The following is a 16114-nucleotide window of genomic DNA, read 5'->3' on the forward strand; positions in this document are numbered from 1 at the left end:
GAAGCACGGGTTATGTAGTTGTCACCCCTGAACTCCAGTGAACCCCCCTATATCTGGCGACGGAAGTGGGGCAGAGACCCCCTAACCAGGTTACCTACCTGCTTAACTGCGACTTATCGATAAGTAGGGAGCTTCAAAACCGCCCCGACTTCCCACCTTCCGCCCGTCCATCTATCCATCCACTTCCTCTAACCCAACCAGCCGGCCGCCAACGTATCCAACCGCACTGCCTACTGACCGAGTTTGTCTACCGAGGACGAGGAACGCGCAACAGTAACGACACATGCAGCGATGGCGACCGCGATACCTTCGATAGCCTGCCTGGGCGTCATAGGCCGAAATGTACGCGACACGCCCCCCTTTCTCACTCCTCGCCATCCCAAAGCACCCGACAGAACCCATCACCGCACGCATAGCCATACACACACACCCGCACCCCCCTACGAAGCAGGCATACGGAACCGTAGCTAACAGGCAGATAACCCTTCCCCCCCTCTCGGCAGAACAACCCGCTCCACATCACCATCTTCCCGTGCCACGACGCCGCCGTCGGCGCCCGCCCGCCCGTACGCACGCCGTTGCAGTTCTCGCTGCTGCTCAGCAGCGCGCTCGACATCTTCGAGGCGCGGTCGCGGCGCGGCCACCCGCAGGCCGCGCCGCACCAGCACCAGCACCCGCAGGCCCCGGGCGCCAGCGCGCCGTTCGTGTCCGGCGACTTCGGGCTCCTGCACGCCGTCGACGAGCGCCTCGCCGCCTACGGCTTCGAGACCAACACCGGCGTCAAGTTCATCGCCGTCGTCGACATGCGCGGGCGCGTCCTCGCCTCGGCCGCGTCGGGCGGAGGCCTCGCCCTCGGCGCTGCCACCGCCACCACCGGCAGCACCGGCGGCGGCAGCAGCGCGGGCGGCGCTGCGGCTCCTGCGGCCGGCGCCCCCCCTGTCGCGGCGCGCGCCGGTGCAGGCCTCCGCGAGACCGAGCTCCGCGTCGTCTTCCGCGCCATGCAGACCGCGTACGTGCGGCTCCTGCAGAACCCCTTCTACGACCCCGACGAGCACGCGCCGCTGGTGTCGACCCCTGCCGCCGCCGCGTCCGCCCCCGGCAAGCGCATCACGAGCCGCAAATTCGCCGACGAGATGCGCCGCATCGGCGAGAGCTGGGCGCCGGGCGTGACGAGCTTGTGAGGCTAGTCTGTCTACCTACCTCCCTACTTACCACCTATTGGGGGGGGTTCGGGGACGGGGAGAGGTGAGATGAAGCTTTGGTTCGCGAGGGGACAGGGGCCGTGGACAGGTGCGGCTAGCTGGTCAGGTTGGCGCCATGGAGCGTGCATTTTTCGACGGCGTTGCAGGCTGGGTTGGGCTGGGCTAGCATGAATAGAGCGCGGAGTCTACGGAGGTTTAGGCGTTTGTTTGCGCAGCCGAGGGCGGACGCCCTTGGTCCCCGCCATATTCTTCACATTATCCTACATAGATAGACAATGGGAGTCTACGCACGATAACACACATCGCACGCGTCCGCATCTGTACAACGTCCGTCCCCCCTCTCTCGCCATCCCGTCAACCCTTCTCTCCCTTCTTGCACTCCGGCGTGTCCTGCTCTTCTAGCATCGTCCTCCTCAGATACCTGAGGCGGTACCGCTGCAGGCCGGCCAGCTCGTCGAGCTCGACGGACGGCCCCATAGTGACGTCGCCGCCTAGCGCGGCGTGCGGCGCCGTCCACGGCACCGGCCGCGCGACCGCGCCGCCCTCCCAGTGCCGCGCCTCCCGCGGCAGCGGCCGCCACCAGTCGCCGGTGCGCGCGTGCCACCGCGCGCCGCACAGCTCCCACAGGCGGCTCGCGGCGCGCTTGTACGCGAAGCGCTCGTCCTCGCCGGTGAAGGCGCCCGTGTCGCTGAAGTCGACGGCGGCGGCGGCGGGCTCGGCGCGCGCCCGCCCCCCCGAGTCCTGGTCCGGGTCGTAGTCGGCGTTGTGCGCGCCCCCGTACGACGAGACGTTGGGCCGGAAGGGCGACACCGTGTCCTGGTACGCCTCGGCGACGGTCTCGGAGTGGATCGCGTCGGCGTCGGCGTTGGTCTCGGCGTCGGCGCTGTCGGGGGGAGCCGCCGCCGCGGACGGCGGGCCCGAGGGCGCGCGGGGGCGCGCCTCCGGGAAGAAGAGGTCGTCGGGCCCGGCGGCCGCGCGGACCACCAGCTTGCAGCGCGCCTCGTACAGGGCGTCGAGCAGCGTGATGAGCCGCCGGGCCTCGTTCTTCTTCAGGACCGTCAGCGTCGGGATGCCGTCGATGACGAAGGTGTGGAAGGTCGACGCCATCGTGATGTAGTCGGCCGGCCCGAACGAGGACACCAGGTCGTCGAAGTGCCAGCTCACCGTGCCGCCGCGGTGCCGCGGGATCGTGATCGCCCGGCCGTAGACAACGAGCGTCGAGGACTCCCAAGCGGGCTCTTCTCCCGTAGAAGATCCGACCACGCCATCCAGTGCCGAGGCCCACGAGGATTCATCCGCCACCCCAACTAGGAAATAATATGTCGGGGTAATATCGGGTTCAGTACTTTCTTCAACCTCTGTATCGGAAATGCGCCCCGTCGCATGCATTCCTATCGAGTCATTAGACCTCAAACTGTCTGCACGCGCCCTTGTACGTTGAGCTGGCGATGCGCTAGCCTCGTGGCGCCTCCAGTCTTTGGCCCCCTCCATCTGCCAAAACTCGCACCTCGCCTTGAGGACATCGAGGAAAGAGGCGAAATCGCTCGTGGCGCCGAAGAGCTCCCCCTTTCGGCGAGATCGGCCGATCCCCAGCACTCGGCTCACGACGCCGGCGGCGGCCGAGGAGGCGTATTCGACGCCGGCGGCCTTTTCTAGCTCGTCGGGCATGCGATTCGACGAGGCGACGAGGACGCCGCCGAGCTGGAAGAAGGCGATGAACAGGTTGCTCATGATCTTGGCGGCGGCCTTGTCGGGCAGCTGGAACTCGTCGAGGAAGAGGATCGGCGACTTCTCGACCATGTCCTTGGCCAGCCACAGCAGGGAGTACTCCTGGTCGTCGCGGTCGAGGCGGCGGTGGGACTTGCGGTAGCGCTCCAGCTGCGACAGCGTGTGTAGCATGAAGGTGCTGAAGTGCCAGCGCCGCTTCCGGCTCGTGGGCAGGCCGTCGGCGAGCAGGTCGAGGAGCATGGACTTGCCCGTGCCCACCTCGCCCGACAGGAACAGCCCCTGGGGCGAGTCGATGCGGATGGCCTCCTCGTGGCTGGTGAGGACGCGCACGAGGGCGAGGGTGTCGGCGGCGCCGCTCTGGGCGAAGAACCGGGCGAGGAGCGGGTTGCGCCGGATCGGGTGCCGCTCGGAGGCAAGGGTGTGCGACGTGTCGCGGCCCTCTTTCCCGGCGCGGTCCAGGGCGCTCGCCAGGGCGCGCAGCCTCTCGCGGTACTCGCCCGACGGCGAGTAGTCCTTGAGGCGGTGGTAGACCTTCTGCAGGTGGATCGCCAGCCGGTGCTGGGCGGCGTCGGGGCTGCAGAGGCCCGTGGCGAGGAGGGACTGGTACTTCACCAGCGGGTCCGTGATGGCGACCGAATAGATGCCGCGTCTCATCTCGGCAAGGCTCGTCAACCCCAACTAGACCGTTCACCAAAAGCGCCCGATGGCTGACGCATGTATCTATACCGGAAGAGGAGGGAGGATAAGTAGACAGACATGTATGCGTTTATATATATATACCTATGCCTGTGGACCTGGGTAGTTGTGATGATGTGCAGCCTGACCACAGAGGTATGGAGGGGCCTCAGGTAGGTAGAGGTAGGTAGGCAGGCACCTATAGGTAGGTAGCTAGGTGGCGCCTCGGGGTTGAGGAATTGCCTGTGGGTGCGGTTGATGAGGCACTGAGGAGACTGGCCTGCCTACCTAGGCTTTGTCGTTGGCGGCAGAGGGTTCGGAGGCGACTGAGAGGTAGATAGGTGTAACTAGGTACCTGCCTAAGGTTGGTGTACGGTAGGGAACAACGGACGCACACATACCTACCTTAGGTACCTAGGCAGGTACCTAAGATAGTTAGGTAAGTCAGTACCTAACCTAGGCGTTGTATGGGTACCTGATTATAGGCGTATTATGGCATTATGCATTGTATAAGTTAGGCCCTTAGGTACCTCATACCGCCTACCTCTATGCGTAAGCACTGCTACCTTGTAGGTACAGCATCTTCCATCTCCAAGTGCAAGGAACCTGGGGCTTCGACCCGGCAAGGGTCCCGGCCTTTCTAAAAACGGGCTGTAAGCCTCCACCGTCAGCCGCCGGACCCCGGTGCTTTGCGATGTACACTGGGTAGCAGGTATGGCTGCGAGGTACATCCTGGTGAGCGCATCGCGAGGAGGCGGTAGTCTACGATATTAGCAGCGGTACCTCTGTTTGGCCTGAACGTTGTCCGCCAGAGCCGCTGCCGTCCCAAGTACCTCCCTAACCGCGTCGAAGCTCGGGTTGCGACATGCTTACGTACAGCTTCTAACCCCTTCCAGCCGGCGCCCCACCCACCCATCAGTTGGCGACGGTCTCCAGTGGGAGTATTACGCTCTGTTATTTTTCTTCTCCTGCTTCCTTTTATTATGATTCACTTTTTTTTCCTCCCCCTTCCCATCTGCTACCCAGCCAAGCCAGGTAGGGCCCAACCAATCTCGGCCAGACATCTCAAGCAGGCCTCGTCATTTTCTCTCCCGGCGAATGCCTTCACCCGTCAATCTCCATCTGCATTCTCTCTTCACCTTCTCACACCTTCTCCCCCCTTCTCGTCCGTCATCTCCACCGCAAACCCCCTACTCCATCTGCGCTCGCCACGCCACGCCCTCGACCATGAGCACGGCTTTTCTCCATCAATCGGCGCATCGGTAAACACCATTCCTCATCATCGCTAGCCGCCGCCCTTTTCTCTACGCCGTTGCATCCTTCGTTTTGCCTCTGATCTCGCCCCCCTCTTCCCCTGGCCGGCTGCCATCTGCGCCACCGGAAATTCGCTACCAAACATGTTCTCTCCTTCCGTCGGCCGCGGCGCCGAGAATGTGTCTCCCATCCCGACCGCTACCCGTGGCCGGCGACGCCAGCGTCCCGTGAGCACCGACAACTCCGTCCAGCAGCCCAAAGCGAAGCGCCAGAGGATACCGTTGAGCGACCAGACCTTCGCTAATGCCGATGCTGGCCCGGAGACGTACGAGGTGAAGTCAACAAGGCCTGCGATGGTGGAGCTGAAGCAGGATGGCGTCGAGGAACCCCCTATATCCAAGCAGGAGCTTAGTTTCCGGTCGAAAAAGGCTCGCGTCGGTGACCGCTTTGCCAAGGGAGACGGGAGCACGCTTTTGGTAAGCACCCGAGATGATCGAGCGCCGAGTCGGCAGTCTTGAGCTTCGAGTCGTGACACTAACCGCGTCGCCCGCCCGTCTAGTCAACCAATATCGCGTTCGATGTCAGGAAGCTCCCTGCTCTGCCAGACCGATTAAAATTGGATGCTGCTAGTATGTCCCCTTCGTCTCTCTGCCTCCCCTTCTTTCTCTCTCTCTCTCTCTATACCGGCCTCGCGCGTTTCTCGCTAATTCACGCCTCTAGGTAGCCAGCACGGTTCCACCGACAGCCATACCGGCTACGCCTTAAGCCTATCCCACACCCATGCCATTGTCTGGCCGTATGCCGCCCCTACCCAGTCTCCCGAATCCTTCACCTTCACGCTGCCATATCCGTCGAAACATGCGACCGACCCCCTCCCTCTAGGCGCGCTTGTTCCACCCTCTGCATCCTCGTCCGAACCAGGTTTGGTGGTGGTAATGCCTACCAGCGGTAAAATTACGTACTGGGAATCGATATCGAGCGCGACGACGCTCGACTTTCTACGACAGCAGCAGACTGGTGTTGAGGATTCCGTCACGGGCATGTTCTCCGGAGAAGCCGTCATCCAGATTGTCCACGCCGAATCAGCCGCGGGCTTCCTGCTGGCTTTCAGCACCGGGCGAATGGCTTATTTAAGTGTACGAGATGTCCACGGCCGCCCCAAAATATCGACACACTTCTTGCGTACCAACCTCGGCCCCGCTAGTAACGGGTTCTTTGGTAGCCTCCGGCATGCATTGTCTCAAACCGCTCTCCAAGGAGACATTTCCGCCATACGTTCAGAACGATCGTCCAGGCAGGGCGAATGTACCGTTGTTGCTGCTACTTCCAAAGGCCGACTACATTCGTGGAGAGTACATCGCGGAGGCCACCACGACCTTCTTGTCGAGTTGGATGCTCGAAACGCCATCCTTAGCGCCGTCCAACAGGTAGATCAAGTAACTGCCAAGCTGCCTGCCGAATCGTTCAGGATACTCGACTTCAGTTTCGTCCCCCGGTCCCTCGAGCCGAAGCACAGTGATTTAAGCCAGCTTCGACCCGAGCTAGAACTCGAAGATGACCAGCAGCATCTCCTGCTCCTCGTCTCGTTGTCTAATCGGCAGACGTGGCGTTATACGCTTGTCGAAGTGGCCTTGTCCGCCGGGACCACACGCGATCCTCTGTTCGTCGGCATGATTCGACCTATATCCGCCTATTCCACCCCACCAGATCCGCATGCTCTTACCAAACCCCGACTGTATCTCCCGAGACCTAATATCATAGCCTTCGTCGTGTTCGACCACGCTGCAGTAGTAGCTTCGATCGCCCAGCCGCCCGACTCGCCCGACTCCCAGATTCTCGAGGACAACCACCTCCTGCCTGCTTCATTTGAGGATGTTGTCGACTTACGCGTGGACCCCACGCTTGAGATCGTCGGTTCCGGTATCGAAGAACCTCAAGTACTTGGTTTCGGGTCCGGCGAAGGAAGAGCTCCTCGTATCAGACCGAAGAATCCCGCGGCTATACTCTTGGTTCGAGGTGTGGGCACCCTGCGTATTGCTATGGCGGATGTGGAGCGATTTGCAAGTGAGAAGCCGCCCGAGGTCACGGCCAAAACCAAGCTTGAGCAAGCTGTGTTCTTCGGCGTCAAGGAGGACAATCCCCTCGTGTTCGATATTCAGCACGGTCTGCACTTCACAGACAGAGAATACGGTGTGGCTGCTCTGGAGTTGAGCCAGGAGATTCTGACTTCTGCCGGTCAGCACTGTACGTCCCTCGCTGCGCGGGTCGATACCAACATCAAAGAGCGCGTGCGATATTTGGAGAAGATCATGACCCAAATTAAGAGCCTGAGAGTCAACCTAGATCGCGTCACCAAGTGGCAACTTCTCTGGAATGCGGAGAAGATGCACGTTGCTAACGTCATCTGGCATAAGCACGAGGACTTCACCCAGCTCCGGCCGGCAGCATCTAAGAAGAGCATTGTCGCCGAAATCGTCGAGTATATCCGGTCCGAGGAGAAGTCGGAACCGAATGCCGCGAAGGGTGAAGTCGACGAGCTGCGCCATTGGTTTATTCGCGACGTCGACCGCATGGAGATATTTATCGCCTGGGCCTACGAAGTTATCAAACACAACTCCAAGGCCAACTTAGACGAGAAATCCCTCACGCGACTAATTTACGAAGCAGCGGAAATCTACAACAGCGCGATACGAGATGCTTTCGTCTTCCGGACGAAGAATCTCAAACTGTACGGTCTAGAAGGAGAGCACCTCGAACACGGAATCCTGGCTGCTAATTACGCTGGGCTCCCGACCCCCTGGACCTGCCATCCGTTTATCGCGAACAATGTGAAGAGACAAGTAGAACTCTCTACGGAGTGGGTTAAGCAGCACTGGCCGACGGAGACCGAAGCGCAGGACGTCTTGATTCAGAATACTAGAGAGCTTCTCCCCCAGATGACCGAGGTTTATCTCACCGTGATCCAAGAGTTATCCCGGTCGTATCTCGCAAGCGATGATCCTAAAAAGTCGGCCGATGGACAGAAGTACGGGGCAATCTACGAGCAAGATCGCCACGACAAGGTCGTCCTCCTGGCTCAGACAGAGAACTGGGAAGCAGGTATAAGCATTGCCGAGAGCCACGAGTCGCTGCCCGCTCTCGCACAGATTCTGACCCGCGAGATCGACGTGCTTCGGACCCAAGTACTGTCGCCTGGCCTTTCTGCGGGGCAAGCCGAGAAGCTAGAGTCGAAGATGACGGCGAAGGAGGATCTGGTCAAGGAGTACTTCAGGACGTATGGGGAAGACTTTGCTTTCCCGTTCTACGAGTATTTATTCACAACTTACGGGGTTGATGCTCTCCTCGAGTACGACGGTGACAAGAAGTACAAGACGACGTATCTCCGAACGAAGCCGGAACTAGCCAAGGTCTCGTGGATCAACGACATCATCGGCGAATCAGACATCGACCATGCTGCCAACACACTCCTCGACCTTGGTCTGGCTCGCGAGCAGCAGGTCTGGAACAAGAAGATCGAGCTGAGTCTCGGTAAGCTGGCTAGGATGGCCGAGTCGTCTCGGCCTTCCAGCAAGATGTCTACGAGCCTCCAGAATCTGAACATCAACGAGACGACCGAAGACGCCCAAGTAAGCGCGATCGACAGGGAGCTTGCCATTATCGGCATTCAGGATGACCTCTACAACACGCAAATCCGTCCTGCCATCAGCCTGGCGCTCGAGGGAGAGGAGTTGAGCCTCATACAAGAAAGGTTTGCCCTCACAATCCCGAAGAAGTACAAAATACTCTCGCAGATATTCGACGATGCCTTGCGGCGACTCGTGGATCATGAGGCCCTGGACCCGCTCACGTTAATCGACCTCCTAACTCTGATTACCCTGCCGCCGGAGACAAGGGAGCACATGCCCGATCAGTTTTTTTCGGCCATTCGAGTGGCGTATAACGGCCTCCACGGCGCCGAGCGCGTACAGGCCGAGCGACTCATATGGCGAAGATGCTTCCTCCGAGAAGATTGGGCGCAAGTCAACAACACCACCCTCAAGAACGACAACGACATCGTCGAAGTCCTGGGCCAGACAGATCTTTTCCAGTTTCACTGCACATTATATGCGGACCGTAAGTGCCACACAGCTACCTCGTTCGAAAACGACACAATTGCTAATGCAAGACAGAGAAAAATGGCGGCGACGAGAATAATCACCGACGACTCCTACCGTCAGAGGCCGCCGGGGTATTCACCGAAACCCTCGATCGACGATTCGAGAAAATGGAGAAGAGCTACCGCGAAAAGGTGCTGGAGGCGATGAGATGGGAAGACGGCAACCTCCTCAAGCATATCGAGAAGCATCGCCTAGACCAATGGGCCAAGGAAACGCGAAAATTCGCCGAGGAAGCTGTCAACCAGCAATTCGACGAGACGGCGGCGGCCAGGGCCGCGTCAAGCTCGCCCAAGCTTGGATCGACAAAGAGGCAAGCCCAGGCGTTTGAGGCTATGCATGGGCAAAACGGAACGCATTTGGAATCCGGTGTCGTGTTTTAACGGGCCCTCAAGGGGGTATAATGCAATGCACTGGGAGTGTCGGAGTTAACTGGCATGCTTTATTTCTTGTATCATATTGCTTTCGACCCCTTCGCGCTATATAATTGCCGCGATCCATGGTCCGCAGGGGAAAAAAAGAGTCGACGAGAATCGGAGGGAGGGGGGGGAGTTTCGCGGAGAGGATTCCCGGCAGAAACCACAGAAATACGATATCAAGCTACGGTGCCACGAGGCAGGATAGCTTCGCTAGGTCATTTTTCCAAGACAGCCTATCTTTCTTTTCCTCGTTACCCTTTCCTCTTCACGGCTGTTCGGGGAATGGTGACTTTGTTTGCGCAACGGCTACAGGACAGCGGTGATGTCGGCGACGAGTGGTGGACGCTCTTCTAGATAGACACGGGGGAACTTGGCGGACACGATCGCAATGAAAATCGCCCAGGTTGTCGGGCAGCGAGTCACTGCTGCCATAATCCGGATGTAAATGTCCAACCACCAACTGGTGCGTTCGTCCATGATCAACTCTCTGAACGGTGACAAGGGAGGCTAGATTAAATACACATATATACCTACACGTACTACGCCTCCCAGAGCCTGGGGAGATGTTCCCCACGCGCAGACCCGTAGAAGCAGTCTAACGTCGACCTCATTATCCTCCCCCATCTGTTCCCGTAAATCGCCTGTCAACACAATCACAATTCTTTTCTTCCGTTCCTTGTCCTCCTCCCCCACCCAACCTCTACCGCACGATCTCCGTCTCAGAGACGTGCTGGCCCTTGCCGACGTAGCGCCAGCGGGTGAAGCGCGCGACGCCGCCGGGCGGGCAGTCGTCGCCGGCGCCGTCGCCGTTGCAGGTCGCGTAGACGCCGACGAGGCTGCCGACGAAGGAGCCGCTGCCGCCGCTGACCAGGGCGGCGGGCGGCTCGGCCAGCAGCAGGGGCGGGCCCGCGCCGTCGCCGTCTCGCGCCGGCCCCGCCGACAGCCGGTAGTGCGTGGCGTTGGGCGCGTCGACGCGCAGGCGCACGGGGCCGGGGCCCCAGGCGGGCGGCAGCGGGACCGCGCGCGGCGCCGGCACGGCGCCGGCGCCCTCGGCGCGGAAGCGCAGCCACAGGCGCCCGTCGGCGCGCCGCACGACCCCCAGGTCGAGGTGGCTGCGCTGCGTGAGGAAGACGGCGACGCCGGCCTCGTGGCCGGCGCGGCGCGGCGCGAACGCCAGGTCGACGCTGAAGGCGAAGAGCGAGTGCGTCTGGCGCCGGCCGGCGAAGGCGAGCCCGCGGCGGCCGCTGAGCTCGGCGGCCGTCGCGCCGCCGCCGCCGCCGGAGCCCGTCAGGTTCGCGCGGCTCGGGACCACGCGCAGCCCCGCGCGGCCGTCGGGCGCCACGGCGAAGGCCCCCGCCCGCGGCACCCGCCAGTGCACCAGGTTGCGCGGCAGCGCGGCGCCGCGCTCCGCGAAGTCGTACGCGTCCGGGTCGCTGTTGAAGGGCCCGTCGCCGGGCAGCTCGCGCGTCGGCGCCGGCAGCGGCCACCCGCGCATGCGCCCGCGCACCGGCTCCAGCACCGGCCACGCCCCCGCCGCCCACGTCACGGGGAAGAGCACCGCCTCCCGCCCCATCGGGTACACGGCCCACGCCGGCCCCGAGCGCGTCGCCAGGCACATGCCCCACCAGTTGCCGGCGGCGTCCTGGAACAGGTCGGCGTGGCCGACCGTCTGGAAGTACTCGTCGGTGCCGCGGTTGGTCAGGACGGGGTTGCGCTCGTACGCCTCGTAGGGGCCCGTGACGGCGCGGGCGCGCGCGATGGTGACGGCGTGGTTGGTCTCGGTGCCGCCCTCGGCGATGAGCAGGTAGTACCAGCCGTCCTTGCGGTAGAGGTGGGGGCCCTCGGGCCAGACGCCGCCGGTGCCGTTCCAGATGCTGAGCGGGGGCTGGCTGAGCGCGCCGGAGGCCAGGTCGATCTCCTGCAGCAGGATGCCCTGGGTCGCGACGTACGCGCGCCCGTCGTCGTCCCAGAACAGGTCCGGGTCGATGCGCTCCGCCGCGAACGTCACCGGGTCGCCCCACGCCGCGTCGTCGAACGCGTCCGCCGCGCTGAACACGACGCCCCGGCTGCCCCCCGGCGCCCCCAGGTACTCGCCGATCACGTAGAACCGCCCGCCCCGGTGCCGCAGCGTCGCCGCGAACATGCCCTCCTGCTGCCCCGCCGTCGCCCAGCTCACCCCCGGCAGCTGCGCCTCCCGGTTCCACGCGTGGCTCGCCAGCTTCCAGTTGATCAGGTCCCGCGACGCGTACACGGGCAGCCCCGGGAAGGCGATGAACGTCGACGTCACGCAGAAGAAGGTGCCGTCGACCTGCGTGCACGACGGGTCCGAGTGCCACCCCGGCAGCACCGGGTTGAGGTAGGTCGAGTTTTCGGGCTGCGCCCACGCCGCTGCGGCGAGCGCGAGCGCCAGGGAGGAGGCCGCGGAGGGGAGCCTCATGGCGCCGTCACGATTGCTGGCGGGCCTGTCCGAGCAGCGGTGCCCGGATTGATTCCGGGTAACAAGGGGTGGGGAACTACTGGGCTTCTCAGCTCATGCCCATCTATAATGTAGATATTTCCCCTCACTGCTTGGTGTGGTCCCCTCTTTATATGCTACGGCACCGGCGGAGGAAGAGGGTGCTCGGCATTCTCTTAGATAACTCGCCCGAGCTGGTGTCGGGTTTTCCCGCCCACTCGTGGATGGCATCGTATTTAGCCGGTCGTATATCCGGCGTGGTTTTGGGGTACTTAGTGATCCTTCTGGTCCTCGCCCCGTCGCGCTACCGTGGGCCCGGAAGCTGGATACGACTTCGTCGGGAAGGGCACCTCACGTTATTCGCTCAGATGGCGCGACCTTGATGCACGGAATTTGCGGCGACGGGGGGGCCTCTCTCTTGCGTAAGGGGTCAGCATGAGCACCACGACGTCTAGGAGAGGTTGCACCCCGTGTGGTACTACGACGATGGGTATGTCCACAGTCAGGTGCTGAGGCCAGAATCGCCAAGAAGGTATAGACCCTACTACCAGTTTGGTTTACGAGAGCAGGGAAGGGTGGCGAGTAGGGGTCTGAAAACCCAGAGAAGACGTGGGCCTTTTCAGGGGTTTACAAGATAACGCTATGGCAATTGATAGAAACACATGTATATTCTAAAAGGAATCCTGAATGTGTCCAAACGTAACCGTAAACAAAAGGGGTATCATGTTTCATTCCCGTCCTCGATATCGTCCTTCCGAATAACCTGCACTCTCCCCGTCCTCTTACACCGCGCCACGACCATCACCGGGTCGCCCACCTGCGCCCGCTCCACCGCGTGCTCGTCCCTGGCCTCGGGGCTCGCCTGCAGAACGCCGATCGTCCGCTCCGAGATGAGCTGGGATACGGCGTGCCAGAAGTGGCCCTGCTTCGAGTACCGGGTCCGCAGCAGGAACATGGTCGTGATCGCGACAACGCACAGGGTGTCCACGGTCACGACCCCCGCCACTACGGCAAGCCCGGTCCACCGCACCGGGACGTTGATGGGTGCCGATGTCGTAATGCTCACCTCCTCCGCGACGTCCAGCAGCGCCAGGTTGGCGTAGTGTAGTGACATCGCCATCATCGTCATTATCGACTGTATGGCGACCGCCGGGCGGTTGGTCTCCACCAGCACGTCCTCGAAGACGGCCACGTAGTCCACAAAGGGGTTGATGGTCGACAGTCCGAAGCTCGTTCCGCCTCCGTTAATCGTCGTGCCCAATCGAGGTTCCTGACTTCCAAATACCCCAGAGTTAATCGCGCCGTCTAGGTAGTGAAGTAGCCTCGAATCCGTCGTTGTGTTGCCGACGGCATTTATTCTGAGGAGGGACCGGTCCGCCGCGTCCGTCGGTCCAGCGTTCGCCCCTAGCAGAGCACGGACAGCAGAAGAATCTGCGAACTGGGCCTTTGGGTCGTAGTAAATCGTCGGCTCGACCGCGTCGTGAGAAGTGGACATATCTACCTGCGACATCTCCCATAGGAGCTCGGAGAAACATATGGACGCTTCGAATACGATTTTGTTTCCGAGTCTCCACCTGGCCCATTCACCAACGCGGCTCGGGTTGTCTGGAATCCTGCTCGTGTTTTTCGCGAAGGACCATTCGTCGAATGACCCGTTGTTCCGCGTCACGAGGAAGACCATTGAGTGGGGAGTAATCGGTCTGTCTCGGCCGTCGCTCAAAAAGGCAACGTTCTCATCGATGACGTTTGATATATCCGGGAGACACATGTAAATCCCCTGCCCTCCGGGAATCCCGGCAGTAGGCAGAGTACAGTTGAACTGGGTGGGCAGACATTTTCCATCGCTGCAGAGCAACGGTTCAGCGAGGCCAGCGCGTTCGAAGGTGGCCTTGTATGAGATCTGTCCCACCATGCTCAGTAGGAAGGGTAGCCCCCTGACATTCGACCTGGTGTAGTGGAATCTCCCGCCTATAACTGGAGGTGTGCAGGCCACCCTCGAGTTGATTCCATATGCGCTACCACTGTAGTGACGAATTTTAGTTCTGTTTTCGTGGCCAAGGGGCGGGAATAACCTCCTGACGTTTCCTGTATCGCTGAAGCCGCCAGTAGTCGGTTCCACGTTAATGCCCGAGGGGATCTCGCCGAAGACGGCATAATCTGTCGGCTTCAGGAGCCACTGGGATCTAGAGGGTCGGCCCGTCTCTATGTCGTCGGACAGGGACACGTTTAGCAGCATCTGGGTCGGATCGGTGGTTATGGAGGAGACCTCCAGATCGGTGACGAGGATGGTGGAGGAAAAGTGCGTCGCCGTTGTCCCGAGGAGGAGGACGAGCATCAGGAGCGACTGCACGGAGAAAAAATTGCGAATTGAGCGGAACGTGAGATAGACGAACCGCCACGGGCCGTCATTCGCGCCCCGCATCGTAGAGAACTCGGCGACCTGGGAGAGGGGCACGCCGGTGGTCTCGAGGAGCGTCGCCGCCGCGAGACTGGTGCATATCAGGGCCTGAGCGCTCGCGCACACCTGGATGACCATCGTACAGAGGGTAGCAGCCTCGACGAACCACCCCCTCATGGCGATGAACCGCCACACAGCAGACGCATTCTCGCCACTCCCGGGACCCTGGCCAACCCACAGCAAGCTGAGGAAGCCTAAGACGAGGGCCGAGACAATGGCGCCGCCGGTTATGACGAGAGTGCCATACCTCCCGAGGGACTCGCGGAGCCGCCATTTCTCTCTCTTCAGGCCCCTCTTGTTCGCTTCTGATGTGGGCATGGGCAGCGTATTTGCGCGTATAATTTTCCCTTTATCGCAGGCCAGATGAGACTGGCCTGCGAAGAGAGCAGTAGGTAAGTCGGTATGTGGGTAGAAAGGTATAAGCAATGCTTTCGAGGAGAGAGCCGGTCTGGTCTACCGCGGAGAGTCCCACGAATTAGACCAATAATACCTCCCCATGGTCCCTGACGGAAGGGGGATATTGAGTAGGTAGTTTGGGGGTTGGCTGTGAATAAGTGACGGACAACCCCTACATAAACGTATCTGAATAGTTTACCTGTTCGACGAAGGGGAGGACCGTTGGTATCTTATCACTTAAGCACGGCTTCGCGAGAAAGAATCCCCAGATACCTAAACGCCGCGCATCCAGTCATTGAGCAAGGGGGGACTTTGTTAGGCGCCTATAGAGCGATGCAGTCAGTCTTGACTTGGCCCAGCAATCAGCGGCGTGCCCCATTCCCGGGCGGTTGTTTTTCGAAACAGGCCACGACCCTTGGCTGGGGGGGAAGAGGTGATATGCTCGCCAATTGCACCGTTGCCGTATGCATAATAGACGAGAGTGTACCTATCCGTCGCGTGTCAGTGAGGCTAGACGACAGCATCTCCTAGTATAACATTTCAACTCACTCTCCCCCGTCTCCCTAATCAACTTTATCTTCTTCTCTCGGATCTTCCAGTTAGGTAACTATACCCGCTGGGGGGTTTCACATGGCGGTCTTTGACTTCTTTATCGGTCCGGCCCCCTTGCTCGTGTTGTTGTGTCTTTGCAGCGTGACTAGTCCCTGGCGAGGGCACCCGGCGCTTAAAGGGACACATCGTGCTGATTCTGGTGCACAATCTGGTCCTTTTCTAGCCAATGGCGCCCTATGATAATACTGCGCGGAACCTCGACCCTACGCGCCCGATGAGGTGCAGACGGAATGCCTAAGTTTTATCGGTAGTCGGGAGAGAGCCGGCGGTAGCAAGACAGAATCAGGTAGGTGGGTAGGTACCTATACTAGAGCACAGATGAGACCTCGATCGAAGCCGCCAGAACGCGAAGGGCGACGAGATCCATTCTCTCGCTCATCCGGTCGCCGCTCGCGGGGGCGCAACACTGGCATGTGGACTACCGAGTTACTTAAGAAGGCTTGGACGGAATGTCGAATTGAAACTGGGCGGGAAAGTCAAGAATTTCCAATGCCACTTCGATTGGTCCGTAGTCCGTCCCAAGTCGGGCACAAGGATGAAGCTCAGTACGTGTCGGGTTGGCACCCACGTTACGGAGAATACCTGTATGGGAGTAAACTGATAGACAGGCAGGCAGTCAGGCCGTGGAGGGAATGTTGGCAAGCAACGCGCGATGACTTTACGACGATGCTTGGGGGCGTGAAAGATTGGGGGACGTTTTCGGCCTCGCAGCCCCCGAACCGCGGGACAACATGCCCTGGTATTCTGCCCCCTCTCCCCCA

The 16114-nt window shown here is 60.8% G+C and overlaps 5 protein-coding genes across 5 annotated transcripts; 2 read left to right on the forward strand and 3 right to left on the reverse strand.

Moving 5' to 3' along the window:
- Positions 1–164: 164 nt before the first annotated feature.
- On the forward strand, positions 165–1825 carry GGS23DRAFT_578854 (snare-like protein). The gene is made up of 2 exons (XM_051517017.1): positions 165–342; positions 504–1825. The coding sequence occupies exons 1-2, from the start codon at positions 292–294 to the stop codon at positions 1179–1181; spliced, it is 729 nt and encodes a 242-aa protein (XP_051369487.1). The 5' UTR covers positions 165–291; the 3' UTR covers positions 1182–1825.
- GGS23DRAFT_613295 (AFG1-like ATPase-domain-containing protein) lies at positions 1224–3979 on the reverse strand. Its single transcript, XM_051520560.1, has one exon. The coding sequence runs from the start codon at positions 3582–3584 to the stop codon at positions 1557–1559; it is 2028 nt and encodes a 675-aa protein (XP_051369488.1). The 5' UTR covers positions 3585–3979; the 3' UTR covers positions 1224–1556.
- A 1023-nt stretch (positions 3980–5002) lies between these two features.
- On the forward strand, positions 5003–9396 carry GGS23DRAFT_606568 (Non-repetitive/WGA-negative nucleoporin C-terminal-domain-containing protein; the record flags this gene model as incomplete). The annotated part of the gene is made up of 4 exons (XM_051519916.1): positions 5003–5335; positions 5419–5488; positions 5580–8972; positions 9029–9396. 4 exons carry the CDS (start codon positions 5003–5005, stop codon positions 9394–9396), a joined length of 4164 nt encoding a protein of 1387 aa, XP_051369489.1.
- Positions 9397–10132: 736 nt separating this feature from the next.
- On the reverse strand, positions 10133–11869 carry GGS23DRAFT_606569 (glycoside hydrolase family 43 protein; the record flags this gene model as incomplete). The annotated part of the gene is made up of 1 exon (XM_051519917.1): positions 10133–11869. The coding sequence occupies one exon, from the start codon at positions 11867–11869 to the stop codon at positions 10133–10135; it is 1737 nt and encodes a 578-aa protein (XP_051369490.1).
- Positions 11870–12448: 579 nt separating this feature from the next.
- GGS23DRAFT_209593 (uncharacterized protein) lies at positions 12449–14869 on the reverse strand. Its single transcript, XM_051511871.1, has one exon. The coding sequence runs from the start codon at positions 14661–14663 to the stop codon at positions 12609–12611; it is 2055 nt and encodes a 684-aa protein (XP_051369491.1). The 5' UTR covers positions 14664–14869; the 3' UTR covers positions 12449–12608.
- Between the last annotated feature and the right edge of the window lie 1245 nt (positions 14870–16114).

The sequence above is a fragment of the Durotheca rogersii genome, assembly GCF_024521655.1.
Source record: "Durotheca rogersii strain YMJ 92031201 chromosome Unknown GGS23scaffold_21, whole genome shotgun sequence".
In the NCBI taxonomy this organism is placed as follows: Eukaryota; Fungi; Ascomycota; class Sordariomycetes; order Xylariales; family Xylariaceae; genus Durotheca; species Durotheca rogersii.